The 24,651-nt window shown below is 48.9% G+C and overlaps 1 protein-coding gene across 4 annotated transcripts in view; it reads right to left on the bottom strand.

Annotated features, from left to right (window-relative positions):
- Positions 1–6,895: 6,895 nt before the first annotated feature.
- LOC101797420 (lipase member M) overlaps positions 6,896–24,651 on the bottom strand; it is a 49,844-nt gene continuing 32,088 nt past the window's right edge. For 2 of the 4 annotated variants that reach the window (XM_072040260.1, XM_038180975.2), the window contains 9 exons: positions 11,961–12,074; positions 11,507–11,624; positions 10,807–11,005; positions 10,565–10,674; positions 9,516–9,652; positions 8,804–8,950; positions 7,973–8,044; positions 7,497–7,562; positions 6,896–7,338 (listed from right to left, as the gene is read on the bottom strand). In XM_072040260.1, coding sequence (XP_071896361.1) covers positions 7,105–7,338; positions 7,497–7,562; positions 7,973–8,044; positions 8,804–8,950; positions 9,516–9,652; positions 10,565–10,674; positions 10,807–11,005; positions 11,507–11,624; positions 11,961–12,074 — 1,197 coding nt within the window. In that variant the 3' untranslated portion in view covers positions 6,896–7,104. Of the gene's footprint in view, positions 7,339–7,496; positions 7,563–7,972; positions 8,045–8,803; positions 8,951–9,515; positions 9,653–10,564; positions 10,675–10,806; positions 11,006–11,506; positions 11,625–11,960; positions 12,075–14,328; positions 14,621–24,651 lie in introns of those variants that run through there. The other 2 variants (XM_072040262.1, XM_072040261.1) reach the window with 2 other exon arrangements.

The raw sequence follows: 24,651 nt of genomic DNA, 5'->3' as shown, positions 1-24,651 counted from the left end.
GTCATCCGGCTGTCCACCAGGACCCCCAGGTCCCTCTCCCCTTCACTGCTCTTCAGCAGGGCAGTCCCCAGATTTCACTGGCGTCTGGGGTTTTTCTTGCCCAGATGCAGGACTGTACACTCGCCCTCGTTATATTTCATTTTCTCCCCACCCAATTCATCCAGCAGGACGCTGGATGGCAGCACAGCCTTCCAGTGTGTCAGCCATTCCTCCCAGTTTAGTGTCATCAGCAAACTTGCTGCCAGTGCACTCCATTCCCTCATCCAAGTCATCAATGAATATATTAAACAACACTGGTCCCAGGACTGACCCTTGAGGGACTCCACTAGATACAGGACTCCAACTCCGTCCCATTAACAACAACCCTCTGGCTTCTTCCCTCCAGCTAGTTTACAGTCCCCTCGCCACCCTGTCATCCAGACCATGCTTTCTCAGTTTAACTGCAAGGATACTGTGGGAGATGGTGTCAAAGGCTTTACTGAAATCAAGATACACCACGTCCACTGACTTTCCATCATCTATCCACCCAGTTATATCCTCATAAAAGGCTATCAGTTTGGTCAAGCACGACTTCCCTTTGGTGAAGCCATGATTCACAGATTCACAGATTCACAGAATTTCTAGGTTGGAAGAGACCTCAAGATCATCGAGTCCAACCTCTATCCTAACGCTAACAGTCCCCACTAAACCATATCCCTAAGCTCTACATCTAAACGTCTTTTAAAGACTTCCAGGGATGGTGACTCCACCACCTCCCTGGGCAGCCTGTTCCAGTGTCTAACAACCCTTTCAGTAAAGAAGTCCTTCCTAACATCCAACCTAAAACTCCCCTGGTGCAACTTAAGCCTATTCCCCCTCGTCCTGTCACCAGGCACGGGGGAGAACAGACCAACCCCCACCTCACTACAGCCTCCTTTAAGGTATCTGTAAAGAGCAATAAGGTCTCCCCTGAGCCTCCTTTTCTCCATGCTGAACATGCCCAGCTCCCTCAGCCGCTCCTCGTAGGACTTGTTCTCCAGGCCCCTCACCAGCTTCGTCGCCCTTCTCTGGATCCGCTCAAGCACCTCGATGTCCTTCTTGTAGCGAGGGGCCCAAAACTGAACACAGTACTCGAGGTGCGGCCTCACCAGAGCCGAGTACAGGGGGACGATCACCTCCCTAGCCCTGCTGGTCACAGTGTTTCTGATACAAGCCAGGATGCCGTTGGCCTTCTTGGCCACCTGAGCACACTGCTGGCTCATATTCAGCCGACTGTCCACCATCACTCCCAGGTCCTTCTCTGCCTGGCAGCTCTCCAACCACTCATCTCCCAGCCTGTAGCTCTGCTTGGGGTTATTGCGCCCCAGGTGCAGGACCCGGCACTTGGCCTTGTTGAACTTCATGCATGAACTTCATGATCCAGCAGCACTCCTCTCCTAGTTGGCATGTCCACCATTTGCATCAGGAAGTTATCATCAATACACTGAAGGAACCTCCTGGACTGCAGACGGCTGGCTGAGTAGGCCTTCCAGCAAATGTCAAGGTAGTTAAAATCCCCCACAATAACTAGGGCCTGTGTTCACAAGGCTGCTATCAGCTGCCTGTAGAAGGCTTCATCAACTTCCTCATCTTGATCTGGTGGCCTGTAACAGACACAACAGTATCCCCCATGCCAGCCTGCCTCTTAATTCTCATCCACAGACTCTAAATTCACTCCTCATCCACCCCTGCACAGTACTCAATACAATGTAGTTGCCCTTTCACGTGAAAGAGCAACTCCACCACCTTGCCTTGCTGGCCTGTCTTTCCTGAGCAAGACATACCCATCCATAACCACATTCCAGTCATATGAGCTGTCCCATCGTGTCTCTGTAATGGCCACCAGATCATGGTTTCCTGACCGAACACAGATTTCTAACTCCTCCTGCTGATTCCCCATGCTACGCGTGTTGGTGTACAGGCACTTCAGGGAGAAAGCTGAGCACACTGATTTCACCCTAGAGGGGTGGGAGGTCTCCCAGTCTAAATCACTGCTAGGGCACTGCCCCAGTGGTGCAAGCCTGGCTGCAACCCCATTCCCCTTCGGATCTAGTCTAAAGCTTTCCAATTGAGCCATGCTAATTCCTGTCCCAGAACCCTTTTGCCCCTGTGAGATAAAACTTTCTTGCGTACTACCGTCAGGACTGGTGTCAAAAAAACAGACATTATGAAAGAACCTAAAGACCTGCCTGTGCACCAGTCACATGCCAAATCATTTACAGACCAGATCCTTCTATTCTGTGCCATGTCATCACCCCAGAATGGAAGGAGGGAAGAGAAAATGACTCGTGCTCCAGACTCTTTCACCAACAGTCCTAAGGCCTTGAAGTCTTTCTTCATTCCCCTCAGACTATGGGATGCAGCTTCCTCCCCACCTATCTGGAAGATCAGTAGTGGAGCGCACCAGGTTGGGGAGTGTCCTGGTGATACCCCTGATCCAGGCTCTAGACAGACTACAGACTTCCCTTCAATGAGGGTGAACTCTGGGCCCTCTCAGAAGGGAATCTCCTACTACAATTACCCTTCTTTCTTTTTGGATGCAGTCCTGAGGTGTGGTGTCATTTGCCTCTTCTGATGTGACCTCATAGGCAGGCCTTCCACCGCATCCTCACCTAACTCTCCTTCAAGATCCAGGGCCTCAAAGCTATTACTGAGGGGAACCTGGGGAAGCAAGGTAGGTAGGGAGGGGAGTTGCCTGTAATGTCAAAGTGGGACTGGCTTCCAACCTTTCTTATCTTTTTGGTCCCTTCCCTCTGCCTGACAGCGACAGTGCAGGGGATCCACCACCCTCTGGGGGGCATCCCCCCAGCGCCCTTCCCTCTGGCACACCAGGGAGTTACTCCATCAGTCAATCTCCTGCTCACATGCCCTGATGCTCCTCAGTCTCTCCACCTCTGCCTTGAGCTTAGCCACCATGGCGAGCAGACCTTCTCCCTGAGAACAGGTGGTCTCCCCTCTGCCCTCCCCTGGCAGCAGCAGGCTCAGGCAATCCCTGCAGCCAGAGGCCTGAACAGCCACGTCTCTGGGCAGGTCCTCCATCTGGGTCGCCGCAGTCTTTGGAGGGAGCTTTCTGCCTAGTGGACACCACGGTTGGTGTGTGATCTTGCAGACTGACAAGAGTTGGTGTAGAGGTCCCATGCCCTGCAACACCAGCTGCACACTGGTATGCACACGCTGCTGGCCCGTCCCTGCTCGTGGTGTGAGTTTAGGGACTGCAGTGTGAAACACACAGGGCATTTCTAGGCTATTTACCTACAGCATGAGCTCAGGCCGTGCCTTCACTCCTCATCTGGGTTCAGTGGCTCACATGCAAACCATGCAGTTCTGCACCCAGGTGCATGCACACTCCTGGCTGAGTCAGCCTGAAGCCTCATGACCCTTTCTGAGTCCTGCAAAGCATGTGCCCCCTCTGAGAAACAAAAACAGCCTTGCCACGATGGTGTTGGAGCTGCCCTGGCCATGGGGACATGGGAAGGTATAGGCAATGACCCGGAAGCAGCTGTGCTCTGAGCCCAGGTGGCCATCACCCCAAGAGACAGACATCATGGGGAAGGGCCTGGTGTCATTCCCCTTGATTTGCCGCAAAGGTGTGGAAAAGTGCTTTGTCCCAACCACTGCCAGAGCTGGGGCCAATAAACAGGGGCATGTACTTATCTGTAGTGGGACTCACTCTAGACCAACTACCACCATATGGAGGTCCAACACTGGATCTAGGATCTCGTTCTTTCCTTTTTTATCTCTTTCTCCTTCCATCAAAGCTGCCAAGCAACCCTAGGCCTACCTCAATTTCCCATAAAGGTGCATAGCTCAGGTGGATATAACTGTGATAGTGCCATCATTGACACATTGACAGAATATTCTCCGTGTTCCTATTACAGTTAATATCTATGCACATACCTTGAATGTTATCTCACCTTAGTCTGCACTGAGTTAATTTGCAAATCTGAGTCACTCTCCCCACCTCCCCACAGGTGGGACGTGACAGCAGAGAGCTGCAAAACTGGGGGGCACATCCCTGGGGAGGCAGGCTGTCCTCAGAGCCAAGCGGTGCCGAACTGCCGCAGCTCAGGATGCCTAAAGGAAGGACACAGCCAGCAATCACAGAAAATGCCACCCAATGTGGGGGAGCAAGAGAGGGGTGCAAGGAGACTTTGTAGGGACCAAAAAGTGGGGGTTGGGGATCCAAGATCCCAGGGTGCATCAGAGGGGAACTTTCTCCCATCTCCACACAGGCACACAGTGTGCAGTGTCAGGAGGACAGGCAGCCAGTCTGAGAATGTTGTACAGAAACCACCTATGATTTGGGTGATCCCTTGCCTTGAACCCCATGAAAGTGCAAGTCCTTCCCTCTCAGTACTATGGGGCTGCCAACCAGAGAGGAGAATGACCCTGGTCCCTGTAGTGGGTTTACGTGGCAAGGTTTTGGTAGCAGGGGGCCATAAGGGTGGTTTCTGTGAGAAGGATCTAGAAGCTGCCCCATGTTTGGTAAGGGCCCCATTGTTTTCCAGAGCTGACCCAATAAGTGATGTTGTTTTGTGCCTCCGTGAGAGTATATTTAAGACAGGGAAAAAAAAGCTGTGCCACACAGCAGCTGGGAGAGTGAGAGGAGGGAGGAACAGCCTTGCAGGCACCAAGGTCAGTGCAGAAGGAGGGGGAGAGGTGCTCCAGGCGCCGGAGCAGAAGTCCCCTGCGGCCTGTGGTGAGGCCCATGGTGAAGCAGGATGTCCCCCTGCAGCCCATGGAGTACCACGGTGGGGCAGGGTTCCACGCTGCAGCCCGTGGAGGAGACCACGGTGGAGCAGGTGGCCCTGCACCGATGGAGGCTGCTGCCTGTGGAAGACCCCTGCCGGAGCAGATTCCGGGCCAGACCTGTAGCCCGTGGAGAGGAGACCACACAGGAGCAGGTGACCTGGCAGGAGCTGTTGCCCGTGGGGGACCCAGGTTGGAGCAGTTTGCTCCTGAGGGATGGACCTCATGGTACAGACCCATATCTGGAGCAGTTCTGGAAGAGCTGCTGCCTGTGGGAAGCCCACGCCGGATCAGTTCATCAAGGACTGCATCCCGTGGGTGGGACCCCACAGCACAGGGGACGAGAGTGACCAACAAGGAGCGGCAGAGAAGAAGTGCTGTAGACTGACCATAACCCCCATTCCCCCGTTTCCCCTGCGCTGCTTGGGGGGAGGAGGTGGAAGAGGGTGGATGGGGGGGGGAAGGTGCTTTTAGTTTCTTTCCTTTGTTTCTCACTTCTCTAGCTTGTTAGTAATAGGCAATAAATCTTACTATCTCCTTATGCTGAGTCTGTTTTGCCCGTTACAATAATTACTGCGTGATCTTCTGGTCCTTAACTCAACCTTTGAGCCCTTTTCACATATTTTCTCCCCATTTCTCTTTGAGAATGCAGAGTGAGAGAGCGGCTGTGGTGGAGCTCAGCTGCCCACTCGAGTGGAACCATGACAGCCCCACAGCAAAACCTGGGGCAAAAACAGTGCCCAGCAAGAGCAATGTTGTATAAAATATCTGGGGAATCTATCATGCACAGGTTCTTCCTCTGTGAAAATAATTTCTCTTTCCAACCCCTGCCTTCATTTCACAGTGCTCCTCCCACACAGCTTTATCTTAGATATACTTCATGGCTGAGTATCACACAGCACAGGAGGTTAGGATGGATAAATAGATACATAGATCTATAGAATGGATGGATGGATGGATGGATGGATGGATGGATGGATGGATGGATGGATGGATGGATGGATGGATGGATGGATGGATGGATGGATGGAGAGAGGGAGAGAGAAGGAGGGAGAGAGAAAGAGGGAGACAGATTTCCAACATACATGTTAAGCAAATAATGATATTCTTGGACAACACTCCATGCCATATTAAATTCGGCCTCCTAGGGCTTGTGGTGCCTATCTACCTCTCTGGTTTTCTTCCACTTCCTTCCAGGAAAAACATTCCTCTCCTTTAATCAGTGCTAACTCACATCAGTCTGTCCAGAGCAATAGACAAGGTCACTTGCCACCCTTCTTTCACATAAGCCCATACTCCAAAATACATGCTCAATTCCTGGAGTAGAATTTCAAACCAAAATGTCTTTTCATCAAACTGCGTATAATGGCAATGCATTACAAATGTCAAAGGACTGTTGATTTTGTGGCTGAAGACAATCCCCATTGGCAAGAGGAGGGTTGTTTATCAGTGTTGTGTGTTCCCCAAGGTCTCCAGATCATTGTATGGAAAATGCAGCCAAGGGAGAAGATGTGTTGACAGGAAGTCTGGGGCCAGCCAGATTCCAGTATGTCCCCAGAAGGTCAATGTCTTGAGCCAGGAAAAGGGAAAATAAAAAAAGCAACTAGGGTCTTCTGCACACCTCAGCCCAGCAGGGGGGTACAAATACAGAATCATCTAGGCTGGAAGAGACCGCCAAGATCACCTAGTCCAAACTCTGACCTAACACTAACAAGTCCTCCACTAAACCATATCCCTAAGCTCTACATCCAAACGTCTTTTAAAGACTTCCAGGGATGGTGACTCCACCACTTCCCTGGGCAGCCCATTCCAATGCCTAGCAACCCTTACGGTAGAGAAGTTTCTCCTAACATCCAACCTAAACCTCCCCTGGCACATCTTTAGCCCATTCTCCCTCTTCCTGTCACCAGACACGTGGGAGAATAGACCAACCCCCGCCTCGCTACAGCCTCCTTTAAGGTACCTATAGAGAGCGATAAGGTTGTCCCTGAGCCTCCTCCAGGCTGAACAATCTCAGCTCCCTCAGCCGCTCCTCGTAAGACTTGTTCTCCAGACCCCTCACCAGCTTCGTCGCCCTTCTCTGGACAAAACCTGGGAATGCCCACCAGGCAAAAAGTTGGAGTTAGGCTGTGATATGAGAGTTTATTTTAGTCTCTAGTCACAGAAAACAGGCAGAAATTAGACAATTATATTTAGTCCATTAAATCTGTGTGGAATAGGGTGACAGGAGACATTTTTAAGAAGGGAAGAAGAGAGTGGTAGACTTCACATAAAACTCATGCCCCTGAGCTTGTGGGAACAAATGGGTTCTCCATCCCAGGGCAGCACGTAGAACGTTCATGGATTTTTCTCCATCAGAGCAACAATCTGCCTGTACATGCGCTGTGGTGCATCCTGGCCCCAGTGGTGGTCAAAGTGGTTCCAGTCAGTAAAATGCTCATGATGAATGATGTTGGTGATGCGGGGGAGCAAGCGCTGGGTCTCTACAGGTGGATTCACCCAGTCCTCACCACCACTCCACAGAGCGGTTGGCACTGTCATGTCTTCTATCCTGTAGAAGGGTGGGGTGGTCTGGGGGGAAACACTCCAGTTATTCACAGCTCTGACCCTAATAATGCCATTAGATGGGGTCCTGGTGTACTCTGGACACACCAGCCACTGGAGGATGCAACCCTCATCCCAGTCAGCCAGCCTCATGCTAAACTCCTCCTCCTGCAAATGCCACTGACCTGGTTGTACTTCTCCTGATTCTTTTCCCTGTAGTCAAACTGCTTGAAGTCCCCGGTTTTGGCAGTCTAAAAAGCAAGAGCAAAGAGTCAACTCCATGCAAGTAACAGGTGCCCTGGATCAGCGCCACCAGAAAGAAAGGACAGCTGCAGCGGCCAGGTGAGGTTGCCCAGCACAGCTCTGGTGTCCAGGTTTGCACTTGCTAGTGCTCACCCCAAACACTGAAGCAAAGAGAACATCCACAGGGTGCTTACTGGAGCAGATATCTGTGTGGCCCTGCCTTCGCCAGCCTGAAGCAGCAGCTAGCATCTGTGACTTTTGGGACACTTCAGTGTAGTAATTTCAAAATATCTTTTATTGGCTTTGTCCAACTCTACCTCTTTATCTGTCTCCAGGGTGAATGAAGGGTCATTGTAAAATATCATATTCAAAGATTAAAAACCATAGGTTGTAGTCATCATAAAGTCAGAGTCCCTACCTGTCCCCAGTGGAGAAGAGTTTTTACTGATGTATAGTCTGGAAAATGGGCTAGGTATACATCCAGTCGGCTCTGCAGGAGAAAGAAAGTTTTTTCTAAGTGATTTGAGAATGATGAAAATCTGTCTAGGCAAAAAAAAAAAAAAATCATTCTGTTTTATAACTGCAATGTAATTTTTTATATGCAAAAGCAGCTTTATTCCATTCAGAGCTGAGTAGCTTTTAAAGGTAGACCATTTAACCATTTCTTTAAAATGGAAATGCAACTGGTACAGTAGGTTTTTTTTCTTCAAACTTGTCACACAGTCATAGGTCAGCAGAAAATAAGGCATTTGCCTTGCATTTGCAGACAAGTCTACTACTGATTCTTACCCACAGCAGCATTTCTTAGGTTTAACATCGCAGCCCAGGGAATGCCACTGAAAGAAACCCCCAAATACCCACTGCCTTGAACAGTGAGTTTTACACCTTAATTTTGGGGGGTTTTATACTTATTCCTTATTCTTGTATTGCTAACTCTGTAGATCATGCATTCAAACATAGGTTCATCTTACATAAGGAGAGACATTTTGATTGGTGAGTAATTGATACTACCTTCCCATGCCACCATCTCTCCACTTTCCCATGCAGAGCATATCTACTCCACAGCATCCAGGTAAAACACTTGTACCCAGAGCAGGCTGGGGAAGAAGTACCTGCCAGCACTCTCCAGGCATGAAGAAGCCTTATTTTTTTGTAGCTCATTAGGTATTTCCACACGTCTAGGAAAGCTCAGGGAAACTGGAAATTATAAGTGTGGGTCACTGTGACCTGGAAGAGATAATATACCTACCGTGTTCAAGTTCTTCTTATTGTATCCACCAATAAGGAAGATCTCATTTTCACAAACTTCAGCTGTTAGCATGTTGCTGCATGTCTTGGCAAGTATGGCTCTTTCCTCCCTTCCCACCAGGGTCAGTTGTTTTGTTCCAAATATTGTCTGCAAGAGCACAAAGAAACAGGTCACTGTGTGTCGTGTACCCCTCTTCACAGGAACTGCCTGTCCCCAGTCAGCACTGACAAGTAACTCCTGAATACAGTTGACGCACAGTCACATCTGGGTCTCAGAGCAGCATAAACACATCACTGTCCTTTCCACTCCATGCTGTTGTCCCCATTGTCTTGGTGTACTGCTTTAGATGTACCAACTTCAAAAGCTCAGCCTAGCTGTGGTCTGCCTGGGATAGCCAGACTCATGTAACTGGTCTGTCACCTCTGTTTAAAAAACAGTAATGATGGACAGGTAATGATGTTTTAGAGTGAAATGTGGCCATCCTAAACTGGAAAGAGAGGGACATCCCTGCTTTCTGGGATCTTCTCTCTGATCTCTTCACGCACCTCTTCAAGATCTGGTGCAGGCATGGGCGCAGTGCACAATGGCTGGAGAGCCACTGCAACACAGAGAATGTGACTTGCCTTGCTGAAAGTTCTTGAATTTCATTAATTCATTGGGAGTAGACAGGGTAATAACACACACACAAAAATATATATATATATTTGCATACCTTCAGCACTATGTCTGGTAAAAATGCTATCTTTAACACAGGACCTTTAGCATGATGAAAGGTGTAAAGAGGAGCCAAGGCAAAGAACACTTTGATTTTCTGAGCCAGCTGTGGCATGCTTGAAAATGCTATGAAACCTGAAAAACAGCAAGCGTTCACAATAACCCCAACAGCAACAACACTGATGTAGCATATGGCCCAATGCCCAGTCTGACTAAGGAAATCTCTGATGTGTGACTGAATGTGTTTTTGTTTGTTTGTTTTGTTTTGTTTTGTTTTTTTCTAGAAAATAAGCTTATAGAAGGAGGTGGTGGCTCCTTGGTTTGACTAGCAGCTCAGAGCTGGGCTGGGTGGGGAAAGATCTCTTCCTCTGGAAAAGTGAACTTCTGCTTTGAGGGAAGGGAAAGAGGAGCATATCTGAAGCAAGGGTAAGGCATAAAATGTAAAAAGTTCTTTGCTGGTGGTAGCTTGCCATTAGTGTTTCTCCTTCACTAAGAGGTTTGGGTAAGTTCACCTTGGCTCTTCTCAGCTGTGGCTGAAGTTAAACCTCTTGAATCATAGAATCATAAAATTGCAGAATGGTTTAGGTTGGAAGGGGCTTTACAGATCATCTGGTTCCAGCCCCCTGCCATGCACAGGGACACCTCCCACCTGCCCTGGCTGCCCAAAGCCCCATCCAGCCTGGTCTTGAGCATTTCCAGGGTTGGGCCATTCACAGCTTCTTTGGGCAGCCTGTGTCAGTGCCTCACCACCCTCAGAGTAAATAATTTCTTCCTAATGTCTAATTTAAACCTACCCTCTTTTAGTTTAAAGCTTTAGTTTAGTTTTGAAGGCATGGAGAGTCTTGAGGGGTGGCAGAACCCTGGACATCCCCACCAGCCAGAGCCTGGTGCGAATGTGCAGTGGCAGAAAAGACCTGATCTGCCTGATCTAAAGCTCCCCCCGAGGACAGCAATGAGCCCAGCATAGACCCAAAGGTTGCCTTCAACCTGGGTATGCCGTGGGCCAACACAGCTCCCATGTGTAGCTGGCTCCTCCTCACCACTCACCCAGAGAGTTGCCCTGAGCGTGGCCAACGTAGTACAGCTTCTCCTGCGCAGTGTGCTGCAGAATGAAGGACACCATGGCTGGTACATCGTACATGGCCATCTCGTGGAAACTGGGAAGCAAGGGGAGAAGCTGGAGGGGATGCCTATTTACCATCCACTGGCTGTCTGCAGCCTCCCATGGATGTAGGGTGGGTGGTGCTGACAGCCCCACATCCTGGCTTTGTCCTTGTGGTCCTCCTCACCTGAAGTCCCAAAACTCCTCCTGCTGGACAGAGAGGTTCAGGTGCCGCTGAGACCAGCTGTTCCCCCGGCAGTTTCCAATCCATACATCATAACCTGCGTCTGCTAGGATGAAGCCCAGGCTGCTGTTGGGGAGATTGTCCACCCAGTCGCCACCATCTAAACTGAACCCATGCACTATCAGCACAGGTGGCCTGGATCCTGAAGGAGAAGAAACTGGATACTTCACACAAGAAAACCCCTTCCCAAATGGAAAGGAAAAGTTTTTACACACTTCAGTGAGCATTATTTTCTGCAAGCTGTATATTAAGTATTCCCTTCCCCCATAATTTGCTGGTGATTTTTCACTCTGAAACATTTTGCAATCCCTGTCCCTGAACTGCAAGGAAACCTTGACCCAGGGCCATGGGTTTGCTCCAAGGAAGGAGACACCAGGTCCCTCCTTCTGCTAGTGGTGGGGCTCATTCGGCCATGTCCCATCCAATGCAGCTCTGCCACAAGCAAAACATGTGTCCTTTGTGTCACCAGGGACAGCTCACAGCTGCTTCGTCCCCACCAGCACTCACCAAAAACTTCTTTTTGCTCTTAGCTGCCAAAACCATCTCTAAAGGTGTGGGTGCTTGCACTGATTTCTTCTTGGACACTGCCCTGCCTCTGAGCAGGGTCATAATTCCACTCCACACTTGATGAAACTGAGCCCACCTGAGTCCCCAGCATCTCCTTTGCCGTGTGGAATTCGGTTCACACTGAGGAAATAGCCATCGTCAGTCAGCACATCATACTCCTCACTGGGGTACCCCTGGAAACGGATCTTCTGGCTCTGCAGGGACAGAAGGCCAATGGGAAAGGTGACCTGCTGGTGTCCATTAGGTCATCCAGACATGCTGCATCTGCCCTGAGCCTGACCCAGAGACACCATGCTGTCTGGTGTCACCTTCACATGCACATGCAAGACCTGGAGGCCCGTCTACACCAGAGGAAGGCCAGAGTGGCCAGTTTCAGGCTGAGAGCATGAAGTGAGTGACAACAATAGAAAAATGGGGAAAACTTGGTTCCTGTGCCCTCCCCACCACTGTCCCCTGGGTGCTGACAGCGGGCAAGGAATGGGGAGAGGCTGGCAGGTTCTCTGGGGAGGACTCTGCCCTGCAGCACTTACGATGTTCATGAATTGCTCGGGGTTGTTGCGGCTCACTCGTCCATGCAGGGCGGCACCATGCAGCCCCTGGGCCAGGCCCAGGGCCACCAGCAGCAGCAACCACATCTCGCCACTCTGGGGGATAATAGGGCTGGTGTGAGCAGGCCAGGAGCTGGAGGCACTAACCCACACCGTCCTGTGGTGTCTTGCTATGTCAGCATTGCTTCTCGGCATGTCCTAATGCTTCCCACCCCACCCTGCAGTCAGAAGCCTGCCCCCCCCACCCTCCCGAAGCAACTCGTGCTGACCCTAGCTTCTCTGTCCTTTCTCTGCCTTATATCATAGAATTATTTATGTTGGAAAAGACCTCTTAGGTCATCTAGCACAACCTTTAACCTAGCACTGCCAAGTCCACTGTTAAACCATGTAACTAAGCACCACACCCACACATTTTTGAAGACTTCCAGGGATGGGAACTCAACCACTTCCACAGGCAGCCTGATCTAACGCCTCACAATCTTTTTAGTGGGAAAAAAAAAAAAAAAGGCAAAAAAAAAAAAAAGCAACCACCACTGTGGTTGATAGCTCATCTCCAGATGCTCCTACAGCAGCCCAAACGATTTCAGAACAGGACTGAAGGAAGAATGGGAGGGAGAGGAGAATGGAGGGATGGATTACAGTGGCCTTGTTCTCACCTGGCCCAGGTCTACACTGAGTCAGGAAAGACATTGCAGTCCATGCCTGAGGGCATCAGAGACAACTCATATTACTGAAATAACCACCTCAACAAGCAGCATGGATTACAAGGGACCGAGGAGCTTGGCCTGCGTAGGAATTAGCAGATGCCAGACATCCTCCCTAAGCCAGTCATAACAATATGCTTCTCACCGCTATTGTCCTGTCACAAAACTCACCATGAGTTCTCACACCAATTGCATTTTCCTGCTGCACGTGCCACATAGCAAACAGGTGAGGTGGGCAGCATTGTTTGTATTCCAGTATTTTGTGGTGTATATATATAAAAATAAAATGTGACCCAGTTTGGCAGTGAGTAAGAAGGAGTGCCTATCCCCTGTCCGGTGAGTTTGATGTACTGCGACATCCCTTGTCATAGCTTTAAACAATGATGTTCTCTCTGTAGTCATTGACATTGAGATGGAAAAAAAACTCTCAAAGACCAACAAAGCTGCTTCAGAAATGCTGTGCCACGATAACATGCTTTTCTTTATTCATCAGAAGTAGTCCCTTTCTGGTACAGAAGACCTGTGAGCACAGTACTGCTTTTGGCCAACTGGTTTGAGTTTGGCCAGAAAAGAGGTAGATGATGTAAAGAGGAGCAAAAAGAGCAGACAGCCCCTAGGGAGTTTCAGACTGGACACAAGGAAGTGAGAGGTGGGGGCTGCCCTGAGACGCAGGGAAGCAGAAGAGGAAGGTTCTACACCTTGGTTTTCAAGGCTGGCCTGGACAAACCACAGGGCTATGGTTTCTGTGGCTCATGGCCAGCTTACAACCCTGAACATTTTGTGATGAGGATTTCCTCCCTACTATTCCTATTGGTAGGAATACCTACCACCCCCTTGCCCAGCTCCTGAGCAGTGGGCTCTGGCAGCAGTAAGAAGCACTAAAATTTCCCATATATCTTGGAAGACACCACCATAACTGAAGGCTCTGCTGCCCAAGCCAATGTCATCCAGGTATTACGGTGGCATACCTCAATAGCTCAGACCTGGAATGGGCTCTGCCACAAAGCCCACACGTCTGTGAGATCACTAGCACTCAGCCATTTATTGAGGCAACTTGTCCTGGTACCTCAAGAGAGTAAAGCTTTTGTGGCAAAGGAGGAAGGAAAGGGATTAGTCACATACCTGTGACATTCAGCTAGCATTAATAGGGGAAGATAACATACAGACCAAACAAAATGACAGTCTCCACCTCCTGCACCCAAGCCCTGGGAGTGCACAAGTTATCCAAGTTGCATCCATGACTCTGGAAAATTCCCTAGCTACTCAGCACAGTCCAGAGCCAGCCTGCAGCAGAGCATCCTCTGCTCCTACCCCAGAACAAGAGTCCTAGCAAGAGGACTTCATCTCATTTGGAGCTGCCACATCACATGATAGCACCCCCAGGCTCAGACCCTGGGTGTTATGAATCCATCAACTCATCTGTGGGTCCTGTCAGCATTTGCCCCCCATCACCAAGTCAAAGTACCTACCAGAGCACAACAACACACTTGACAAGAGCCCAATAGTCTGACCATGAGTCCATGAGGACTTGCATTGCTCCTAAGCTCACTGGGAAGCACCAAAGCTCATGCTCACAAAACCCAAAGACTTCAGGTGCAGAATGGCAAAGCAGACTCTACAAAGGAAACTTTAACTGTTATGCTCACCAAAAAGCCATGTGTGTCTCTAGAAGCAGAAATGAACAACCAGAGCTATAAACAAAGCCTTATGATTCAGTCAGGAACATTTCTTCCAGCAATAGCCTGGGCTAGAAGGAGAGTAGATGTTACAGATCAACCTGACCTTCTGCTCCAGGCTCGTCTGTGCAGTCGGGAGGGACAGCGGCACCAAGACAACTGGTCATCTTGGCTTATAAAGAGGAACAGAGAGGCTGGGACTTGTCCATCAAGCACCTGAAAGACCAATCTTGTTCCAAATACACCACCCTCTCTTCCTCTCCAGCCCTGTGAGTCAGACACAAGTGTCCTAAACCTCAGGGAGCAGTAGCAAAGCACCACATCTTGAAGGCAGATAACGAGCTGTTGGGCAACAATCACATCATCAGGAACACCTAGGCCTTGTGGCACCCTGCAATTGCGAATTGCATTTTTGGCATACCTCCTCATGGATATTCCAGCCACCTCATCTGTAATCCAAAGGGCAATGAATGTGCTCTGAGGTTGGAAGAGGTCACCAGCTGCTTGTACTTGTCTTTCCTGTTGCAGGTACCCACTAGCAATGCATGTCAGCTCTGCATGCCCTCAGCAGGCACAGGGACAACCACATTACCTAGAGAAGGTGACTCAACCATGCCTGGGTTAAAAGGGAAGAGACAGAGGCTCACCAAGGGAAGGAGGAATACCAGCTTCACACAGCACTGACAGTCTGACTTTTATTCTTGGAAATCCAGATTGCAAAGCAAATCTCATGTGGGCTGGTGCAACCATCAACCTTCTGTGATAGCTCTGCATTCACAGGCCCCTACAACCACATGTCTCCCAACCTTACCACCACTCCTCCTGCCAGGAGAGTAATGGTGGCAGGACAGAAACTCTGGGGTCTACAGCCTAGCCTCCCACTTGCAGCAGGACTGTCACTGAAGCCATGGCTCTGGCTGAGGTGGACCTGTGTGACTGCAGAGCAGCATCCAGGCAAAAAACAGGTGGAGGAAAACAAGCATAACCAGACTGATAGTCATCCCTGAGCCAGCAATTAGTGCATTAACGGTTCCTGGACTACACTGTCTTTCTCTCATGCAGTGCTCACTAAGATTGCAGCACAGGGGTCCCACCTTGGCGTATTTCTTCCATCTTTCTCATAATTGATATACTGGACATCTTCCACTTTCCAACAGCTGGGGAAAGCAGGACAGTCAGAGTGGGAGCTCCAGAGGTTCATGGCCCAGAGCCTCCTTTCCTTGCTTCATTCAATAGATCTGCAAGAGCTTGCTGTGAGGTTGGGACCCCCTCTTCTGTACAGACCTCCTTTAGACCTTTCCCTGGTGTAGAAGCAGCTGCCCAGCATGAACATTTCTGCTCTCTGAGCTGGGAACAGGGTTGCATTCTGCTTTGTCCACCAGCCTCTGCAGCTTTATTTCTGAATCAGAGATGGAGAGACCACCATGGGTCTTCTTCTGGGAACTGCTTTGGCTAAGGCTGGTAGACAACCCACCCATTTGGCATGGCAAAATCCAGTTACTGTCAGATTTGAATTTTCATTTCATTTTATGTGAAGTCAAACAAGAGCTGAAAATAGTCTCTGTGATGTTTGAAAGCCTTCCCTCGGTGCCACTACCCTGCCTGGGCATTTACTGCCAGCCACTGCCAGCCCCTGCTGGAGACATGTCTGCCCTGGACATACTGATGTGCCCTGTTTTTTGAACTGTTTTTTTTTGTTGTGTCTTTAATGGCAGCAAAGACATTAAGTGAGAAGGGTTCCTCCTGCCTGCAGCTTGTGCAAGTTCTAGGAACCACCAGCCTGACTGGGGACTCCAACTTGGTCTGAACAAGCAACAGCTGTGTTTGGCCAATGTTGTGTCTCCACAGAACAACCAGAAGGTCAGGTCCTTTACAGTGAGCTTCAAGTCTAGAGCTTGTGTTGCAATGTCTCATCTGGGTTTGAAGAAAGCTCGATCTGGGACTAAATTTGAACCTGCTCATTTCACAGCACGGCCATTTGATACCCAAGTCAGGCTGCATTATTTCCAGGGCCAAACCCTTCTGACCAGGGAAGGTCCCTTTCATATTCTGCTTTGTTCACTGCAAAAAGATGAGCATGTTTTGTGTACTGGCTCAGAGATACAGTCCTGGGCTTATGAAGGCTTTGATTTGTCCCAGTTACCCTGCTCTTTTCCCATTTCATCTTTCCTGTCCTACACAAGCTTTTCTCTGAATTCTGACTCATGAGAGTTAAATGGCAAAATTTGTATCAGGAGGTTATTCAAGGCCATTGCTTTGGAAAGCAAACTGGACTTCTGTGGCCAGACAAGAAGTGATAGATCTATTGCAAACCACTGCCTGCAAGTTTGCCTGAGCAGCTTGCTCTTCCCCACAGCTTGAAGCCCTGATGCATGCCACATGAGAGACTAGGAGCTGCTAAGAACAGAGATTTTAGATGAAGGATATGGCAGGGGACTGTCCTGGCAATCCACAAGGCTGAGACTATCCTGGAGAGCACAGCCCCAGAAAGACCATAACAGCTTCCCCCTCTTCATAGGGTGTAGAGCAAGTCTTAGAAGTGGTAGGAAAAAGCTTTTGTGCACAGGGCAGGTGCTGAGGTGCAGAGCCAGGAGGGCAGAGGCAATGGAACTATGTTGTCCTCAGTCCTCAACACAGGAGTGCTGGAAAGGCTTGGTCAGGACACAGGTATCTCAGTGAAGGCTGATGAGAGATCTCCAAGTCACTAATAGCTGGTTGGGTAGCAAAGATATGGGAGAAACCTTGAAGTACAAGCATAGACACCACAACCTGTCCTGGCTGAAGATGTCGCTGTACCACACATACAATGGCAGCTTGGTTTTGACTGGAGTTTCCACTCCATGGAAGCTTATTCCTTGTTGAAACTGGGTGCCAGCACAACCCCTTCCCCCTCCTCCCCCTCCCATCCTCCCTGGGAAACTGAGCAACCCGTTTGCATAGAGCGGGAGGATCTTCACCTTGATGATTGATATGTTTGTTCAATGCTATCCGAACAGCAAGTTTAGCTCTTGCTCCAGCTTGCTCTGAGGACATGATTGCAGACCACAGAGATCTCCTTCCCAAGTTTTTCATGGACCAAGCTGATCCACAGGTCTGGAAGGACACTTTGAGCATTGAAGGAGTTCAGGTAGTGATCATCTAGCACAGATGAAGACAGATCAAAGCACAAAGTGCTCCTAACTTTTTTGGGATGGTATCACCAGTGATAACACTTTTTCTTAGCATATTTTTCTCTGTCAGCATGAAATACCTTTGTTTTGGATGTACCTATGTTTATTGTGGTTTTCACCAATGGGATTATTTTTTGTTTGTTTTCCTAAATTGAAACACATATGCAAAAGCAGGATGTGGCACTTTGTAAGAGATTTGTTTAATGACAGGTCCTTTTCCCCACACCCAGCTGAGGTCCTGGAGGAAGAGGGCTGATTTGGTAACTCAGTGGGAAGCTAAAACCACTCACATGGCATTTCACTGAGCACAAATGTCAGGACTCACATCCAGGGCTGACAGCACAATCCAAGCAATCCAAAGGGCAGAGTTCATTTACCTGCAAACTCTTCTACAGTGGCTTGTGCAAACCAGAGCATGTTGTGGAAAACAGAGTATCTGCAATGCTTTTGGTGGATATAGCATGTATCAGAGAAGATGTAGTGTTTCGAAGAACATAGAGAGGATAGAGTGCAAAAATAGTTGGGTTTTGTGTATTTTTTTTTTTTAATTTTGTCTTGTTGTTCTTTGTTTTGTTTGTTTGTTGTTTTGTTTTGTTTTTGAATCACCTGGGGGTACTGAAGAAAATGCAATGAAACCCAAAGAAGTATAAGAAGTATAAAATATTTGCTGGAACTTAAGCACCTACAAACACATACAAGAAAAGAGTGAAAACTATGCTGAGAAGTACAATGGAATTAAGTAGGTATTTCATTATCAACTTGATGATCCAAGGCTCCTTTTATGCAATATGATGTTACCTTGCACTGACAGCCTTAACCACAGGTATCCAAGAAAACATAAATACAAGTAAAAGGTTAAGAAGTGGCAGGGAAAGCCACTGGCATGCAATTGCTAGAGCAGAAGACACGCAAAATATTACTGGTTGTCAAGAAGAGGAAACTTTCGTAACAGCTTCCCATTTGGGGCAAGCTGCTTATGTATGGAGCAGACATTCTAATGACTTCTAATGGCCCTACAGTGTTACATGAATGGTATTTCCTGTCTCAACACTCCTAAAGTGTTGTCCCAAGAAAGGCCAACATAATAAACCATCTCTTGTTCAGTGACCTGCAGAGTAAGATCAACAGTTGGTGAAAGGTCTAGCTGCTTCGATGGTGAAAGGTCTAGCAATGCAGCAGATGTCTAGGAAAAAAAATCTTGTAAGTGTAATTAAGCAATAGAACAGGTGCCCAGAGTGTTGGTGAGATGTCCATCTGTGGAGATGCTCTGAACTAGGCAGGACAAAGTACTGAACAGCCTGGTCTGGCTGGAAAATTGCCCTGCTTTGAGACTAGGTAGAGACCAGAGACCTCCTAGGGTCTGTCTATCTTAACCCACGTCTGTATCAGGAAGAGCAAAGAGAAGCAGGAGAAATGTCGCACCTCATGATCGACACACTCAAAGCTGGACCACAGAAGACTGTTGGTGAGGAAGCTTCCTGAGCGGAGGCTTTGGTGGGACTAACCCCACAGGGTCAGGAGCTTTGCAAAGTGGGGACAGTACTGGGCAGCCAGGACTGCTGCACTGAGACACTCAGCTCCATGAAGCAGAGTCCTGCAGCAGCTCCCTACATGAAGCAAAGCATGTATCTGAGCACCAGAACTCCCCGAGCTCCTCCTGCTCAGCAGAAATGTCTGGCTGTCCTCTAGACTCACCGTTCCCCATCCAGGCATCATCCAGAGGGACAGAACCAGGGATGCTGCTTTATCTCTGGGCAGCCTGATGAAGTGACACAAAGGAGGGAAGGGCTTAGAGGTCAAAGTGGATGCATTACCTGTGAACTTCTTGGGTGTCATATATGCCTCTTCTCCTGAGCTCTTCTGCAGCTACAAGGCCTCATGTAGTGCCCCAATTGCAACCATGAAGTTTGAAGTACTTGGGTGCTGAGACAACAGAAAGTTTTATCTCCTTACTCCATAAATTGCAGGCATGACTTCCTTCATGTAACATGAGTAATGCTGGGTGTGTCTGCATGTGGCTCTGCAAACCCTCCAACGTCCAGTGGTGTTTTAGGTAGTTCAAAAGACCTCACTGCTTCACATCTGCCCAGCAGCTACATTCAGGTGTCTATGTCTGCTGAGACCCAATTTTGACATCACTGAAGGCATCATTCCAGAATCTCATGTCTTCTGTGCATGGACCATGCTTCATTATGCATGATGAAGCTTTTCAAGAGCTCATCACAGCACACAGAGACCCAGCAGTAATGCAGAGACCTCTGGGCATTTTTGCCTCCAGCACTGCTCCTATAACACAGCCTTTCTACAGCTAGAGCAGGTGACACTGGCTGCACTTCAGCCCAAAGCCAAACCTTCAGATGTCTCCAGAAGTCTCCTGCACAGGGCAGGGAGGCCCATTTCATCAACCCACTGGTCCAGCAAGGGACCATCACAACCTATCTATCCCAGTAAGATGCTGTAGCACCAGGTCCACAGGCTGCTTCCTGATTTTGTTCAAGGAACAAGAGTGTCATCCAAGAAAGAGGAGGTCACAGTAGCTTGACATATTAGATGGATCATCAGTTAAGCGTTCAAGTGAGATGCTGGCAAGGAACAACCAGTAGCTTTCACCTACAGAAACCAGCTGCTCTTGGCAGCTTGGTCATTGAGAAGGGCCTCTGGGAACCCTGGGAACTTGAGGCCCCAGAAAGCTGCCCCAGTTGCTGGTCCCTGGGCAGCTCAGACCATGGCCATGGCACAGCCAAGACCATGATGAGACCAGCCCTCTCGTGATGCCCATGGATCTCTCCCCCTGCCTCCAGAGCCCTTCACAGCCCTCCCTTGCTCCCTGGGGACCCCGAGGCTGTTGGCACGTGACCAACAAGCACTTTGTCTCCTTTTCAAGCCATCCATCCATGGCTTGCTCTTCCAGGAGGCTGTGAACCCTGTAGCAAAATTGTGTTTGGAGTCCCTTTACCTAGGGTTCATTAACAGTGCTTCAATCTGTGTGCCACCCAACAGATTGTGAGAAGGCAGCTGTGCATGGCACTTCATGCTGTTTTCTGCTGGAAAACAAACAAACAAACAAACAAACAAAAACAAACAAACAAACAAACAAACAAACAAAAACTCATCCCCGCTGCATACGAATAGGGTTTAGACCACTGGAATGGTTCTGAGATGCAGGACTGTGTCTGGGGTATGAAGAACAACACCTGAGGACCATCAGCAGGAGCACAGCTCCCTCTCAGGCAGATGTCAGAAGCAATGAGAAGAGCCCAAACCTAGGAATTACCTTGCCTGCTACTTACCAACGGGCTAAAAACGGCTTTTGCATTTGATTGCTGTTCAAAGACCAAAGCACTCAGTCAAACCCAGCTCCCAGCCTTGTTCCAGCACAGAACCATCTCCCCAGCACCTCCAGCATTGGAGACAACCTCCACCAGCAGATGTGCCACGGCAGCCTTCCCCACCACCATGGCTCGAGGGTGTGATACTAATCCAGCCTTATCCTATGGACAGGCTTGGTGGCTCCCAGGTGTGGATGAGGCTTCCCCCGGCCTTGCTGCTCCCCGAAGAGAGAGGACATGTTTTGTATAAGCAGGGGCAACACTGCTGTGGCCCCGCAATGTGTTGCTTGCGGGACTGTGGTCCCCACAGATCTCAGGAACAGGATTGACCCTTTTGTTCTCCAGCAGCCTGGGTCCAGAAACCCTTTCTCCTTGAGCTGCCCCTCACATAAAGACAGACCTGTGTTTTATAGTGAAACCAAGCTATAAAAGGATGCAGACTATGAACATCATTGGAGAATAAGACTAGCTTTTGGCTCAGAGGATGGTGAGCAGACAAACAGCATGTGCATGGCCATTAATCAACAAAAGCAAAGCCAAAGTCAAGGTGTGCTTTCCCTCACCAAGAAAGTGCTGAAAAATATGGAGGGACCTAAGGACACTCAGGAAGTTGCTCCACCAGTCCGCAGCCAAGCATCAGTCAGTCCTTAAAGTTAATGCCATGTTTCTGCCCAGCTGCCATTCTGCAATGCTTTACAAAATAGCTTCAGAGGGAGTGGATGATGGGGGTTTGCCATATAGCAATGGAAATGCACAAAACCTTGCTTATTTCTCTGGTGACAAAGGAGGACAGCAATCCAGACACAGAGGTGCTCTGTTTTTTGTTTGTTTGTTTGTTTGTTGTTTTTTGTTTGTTTCCAGTAGCGGACTTCACACTCTGCTGCTAACAAACCAGAAAAAGCCTGAACTCGAGCTTTTTGTTAAATTAAACTCAACAGTACAGAAAAGCCTCTCCTGATGTTCTTCAAAAGGAGCAAAAATAAGCTACATAACCAGCAAGAAAACAAGGAGGGAACTACAGAGGGGCTTCTTTCTTCCCCTCTCACTCCTCCACAGCTGCAAAGAGAAGAAATGCAGAGTCAACCAAGGCATAGTGGCAGTGCTGGGTAGCAGCAGACTCCAGAGGTCTGTGGACTGACCCCATCTCACACCAGGGCCAACTTCACAGCTGCAGCACGTTGCTGAGGGCCTGAAGCATAAATGAAGACTTTGCAGAGTCTTCCAGCACATGGTGATGGTGTTTTGTGCTGCTGTCACTGAAAGAGTACATCTCACTTTCCAGCTTCAAGCCCTCATCTTCATCTTAGAAAATAGAAAGTGTCTTGCAGCAGCAGATCTTTGTGCAACAGAAAGTCTAGCACAGATAAGGGCTGCTAGGCAGGCTCTATATCCTTGCAGATAAAGATCTTGCTTGCCACAGAAACCTCTGCTGCACCTCTACTGAGCTTCCAAGTGATACCCAAACTCATCAGACTGCAGGCTGGGGCACAGGCCTCCATGCTCCTCCCCATCCACTGCTGCTCAGTGCTATTGAAAAAACAGCAGAACATAACTACATTGTGATGAGCACAGTGAATGCATACTACCCACCCAGCTGAAGCAGCACAAATGTAGCTGGTGGCATTACGGTTAATAATCAGAGAATCACAGAATCACAGAATCATTAAAAAAAAATGATCTCCAAGATCATCTGGTCCAACCTTTTCTTAAACACCCCCAGGGACAGTGACCACCACCTCTCTGGGAAACCCGTTCCAATGCCTAATCCCTCTCTCTAAGAAATGTCTCCTAATTCCCAACCTGAACCTCCCCTGGTGAAACTTGAGGCCATTCCCTCTAGCCCTGTCACTAGTTATCTTTGAGAAGAGGCCAACCCCCAGCTCCCCACACCTCTCTTTCAGGTAGCTGGAGAGAGCAATGAGGTCTCCCCTGAGCCTCCTCTTCTCCAGACCAAACACCCCCAGCTCCCTCAGCCACTCCTCACAGGACTTGTGTTCATCAGCTTCATAGCCCTTCTCCAGACACGTTCCAGGGCCTCAACATCCTTCTCGTAGTGAGGGGCCCAAAACTGAGCAGAGTACTCAAGGTGTGGCCTCACCAGAGCAGAGTACAGGAGGACAATCACCTCCCTGGTCCTGCTGGCTGCACTATTCCTGACACAACCAGGATGCCATTGGCCTTCTTGGCCACCTGGGCACACTGCTGGCACACGTTCAGGCGAGCATCGACCAACACCCTCAGGTCCTTTTCCTCTGCACAGCTTTCCAGTCACCCTGCCCCAAGCCTGTAGTGTTGCATGGGGTTGTGACCAAAGTGCAGGGTTGGACCAAGAGTGGCCTGTCCCATCCTCCTGGCAGAGAAGGCTCCATCCCTGCAGAATTTCTGCCCCGTGTGGCCATGGGCAAGCAGCACCCAGTCACCCCTCACGTCTCCTCAGGGCTGTGGGGAACCACCAAATGTCCTCTCTGAGCCAGGCCTGGCCTCCGCAACACCACGTGGATCCAGATAGTCCATGTTGATCACCTCCCTCACAAATGCTTTCACAGCACCCTCTGCTGCTCAGGATTTCTCTTATCCTTAGGAGATCACTATCCCGTGGAGAGCACACAGGCCAAGACTTGTGTGCGTATGTGACCAGAGAGCAGACAGCTAAAGAGCAAATAGCATGAAGCAGTTTAGGAAAGAGTGTTTAAAGAGGCTTTGGGCAGGAGGCCTCCTGTTATGGAGGAGGTCTGCTCTCAACGCTGCCCAAGGAGACTGGGGCCTGTGGAGCCACTGGGGCAAAGCAGCTTTGGTCCCCGTGCCACCAAGGCTGTGCACCCACCCAAGAGTATTTCTGGGAGCACCTCTTGGCAGCACAACTGGTGGGTGGCAGCTTGCATGGTGGGTGTTGGCAGTCCATGAGTAGGGAGGGTGCTTGGTGACCTTCTCTCCCCTAACTCTCTTGCCCTGGCACCAGCTCCCGTTGTGGCTTTCTTTGCAGAAAGCCCCTTCAGGAGCAGGAGGCTTTGTAAGGATTGCTGTCGAATAGATGTGACTTGGCTTTTGTCTAAACAAAGAGAATTTGGCTTTGGTGTTTCCTGAAAGGTCATATGTGTTTCAAAATACTGTGTTCAAAGAACAGTTTCAAATAACAACAAAAACATTCAGAAGTTTGGAAAAAAAAAATCTCAAGAAAATTTAAGACATTTCAGAATACATATATTTTAAAATCTCTGAAAAATTCCAATTTAGAACCCAAACAAGTTGAAAACTTCCATGTTTTCCTGAGGCTACCACTGCAATCAGAAACAGCTTCAGATGATTCCTTGAACCCCAAGTGCCCACGAGGTAGAGGAACTTTCTCCTACTAGTTCAGTGACTCTTGCTCTGGTTCACTGGTTTTCAGCCAGACAGAAGTCGTATTCCCCAGCTCTATGGGCAGACAAAACCTGCATGTGTTGGAAATTTGCTACCATTACTCAGGCCAACTTACACTAGTCCTGCTGGGATTTGATACCTACCAGCAGCACAAATGATAAAGCAGTCCAACAGTTCGATTTGTGGTTGCTTTCAAGTAATATCCTCTTCTCTCTTCCCTTTGCTGGGATTTTGTTGTTGCAAGAGGAAAATAAAATAATTTTTAAAACCTATGAGGTAAGCCTGGCTTTTCAGTTCAGAATTCTTTATTTTTATTTTAATTTTGTAGATGGATTTTTTTATTTTTTTTTAATTGCTGTTCTACTTTCTTTGGACAGATGAGAGAAATGTATTATTTCTCCAGTAACAAATGCAGCCAGTAGGAAAAATAAAGT

The sequence above is a fragment of the Anas platyrhynchos genome, chromosome 6 (assembly GCF_047663525.1).
Source record: "Anas platyrhynchos isolate ZD024472 breed Pekin duck chromosome 6, IASCAAS_PekinDuck_T2T, whole genome shotgun sequence".
Taxonomy (NCBI): Eukaryota; Metazoa; Chordata; class Aves; order Anseriformes; family Anatidae; genus Anas; species Anas platyrhynchos.
This window is presented reverse-complemented; position numbering and strand designations above follow the sequence as displayed.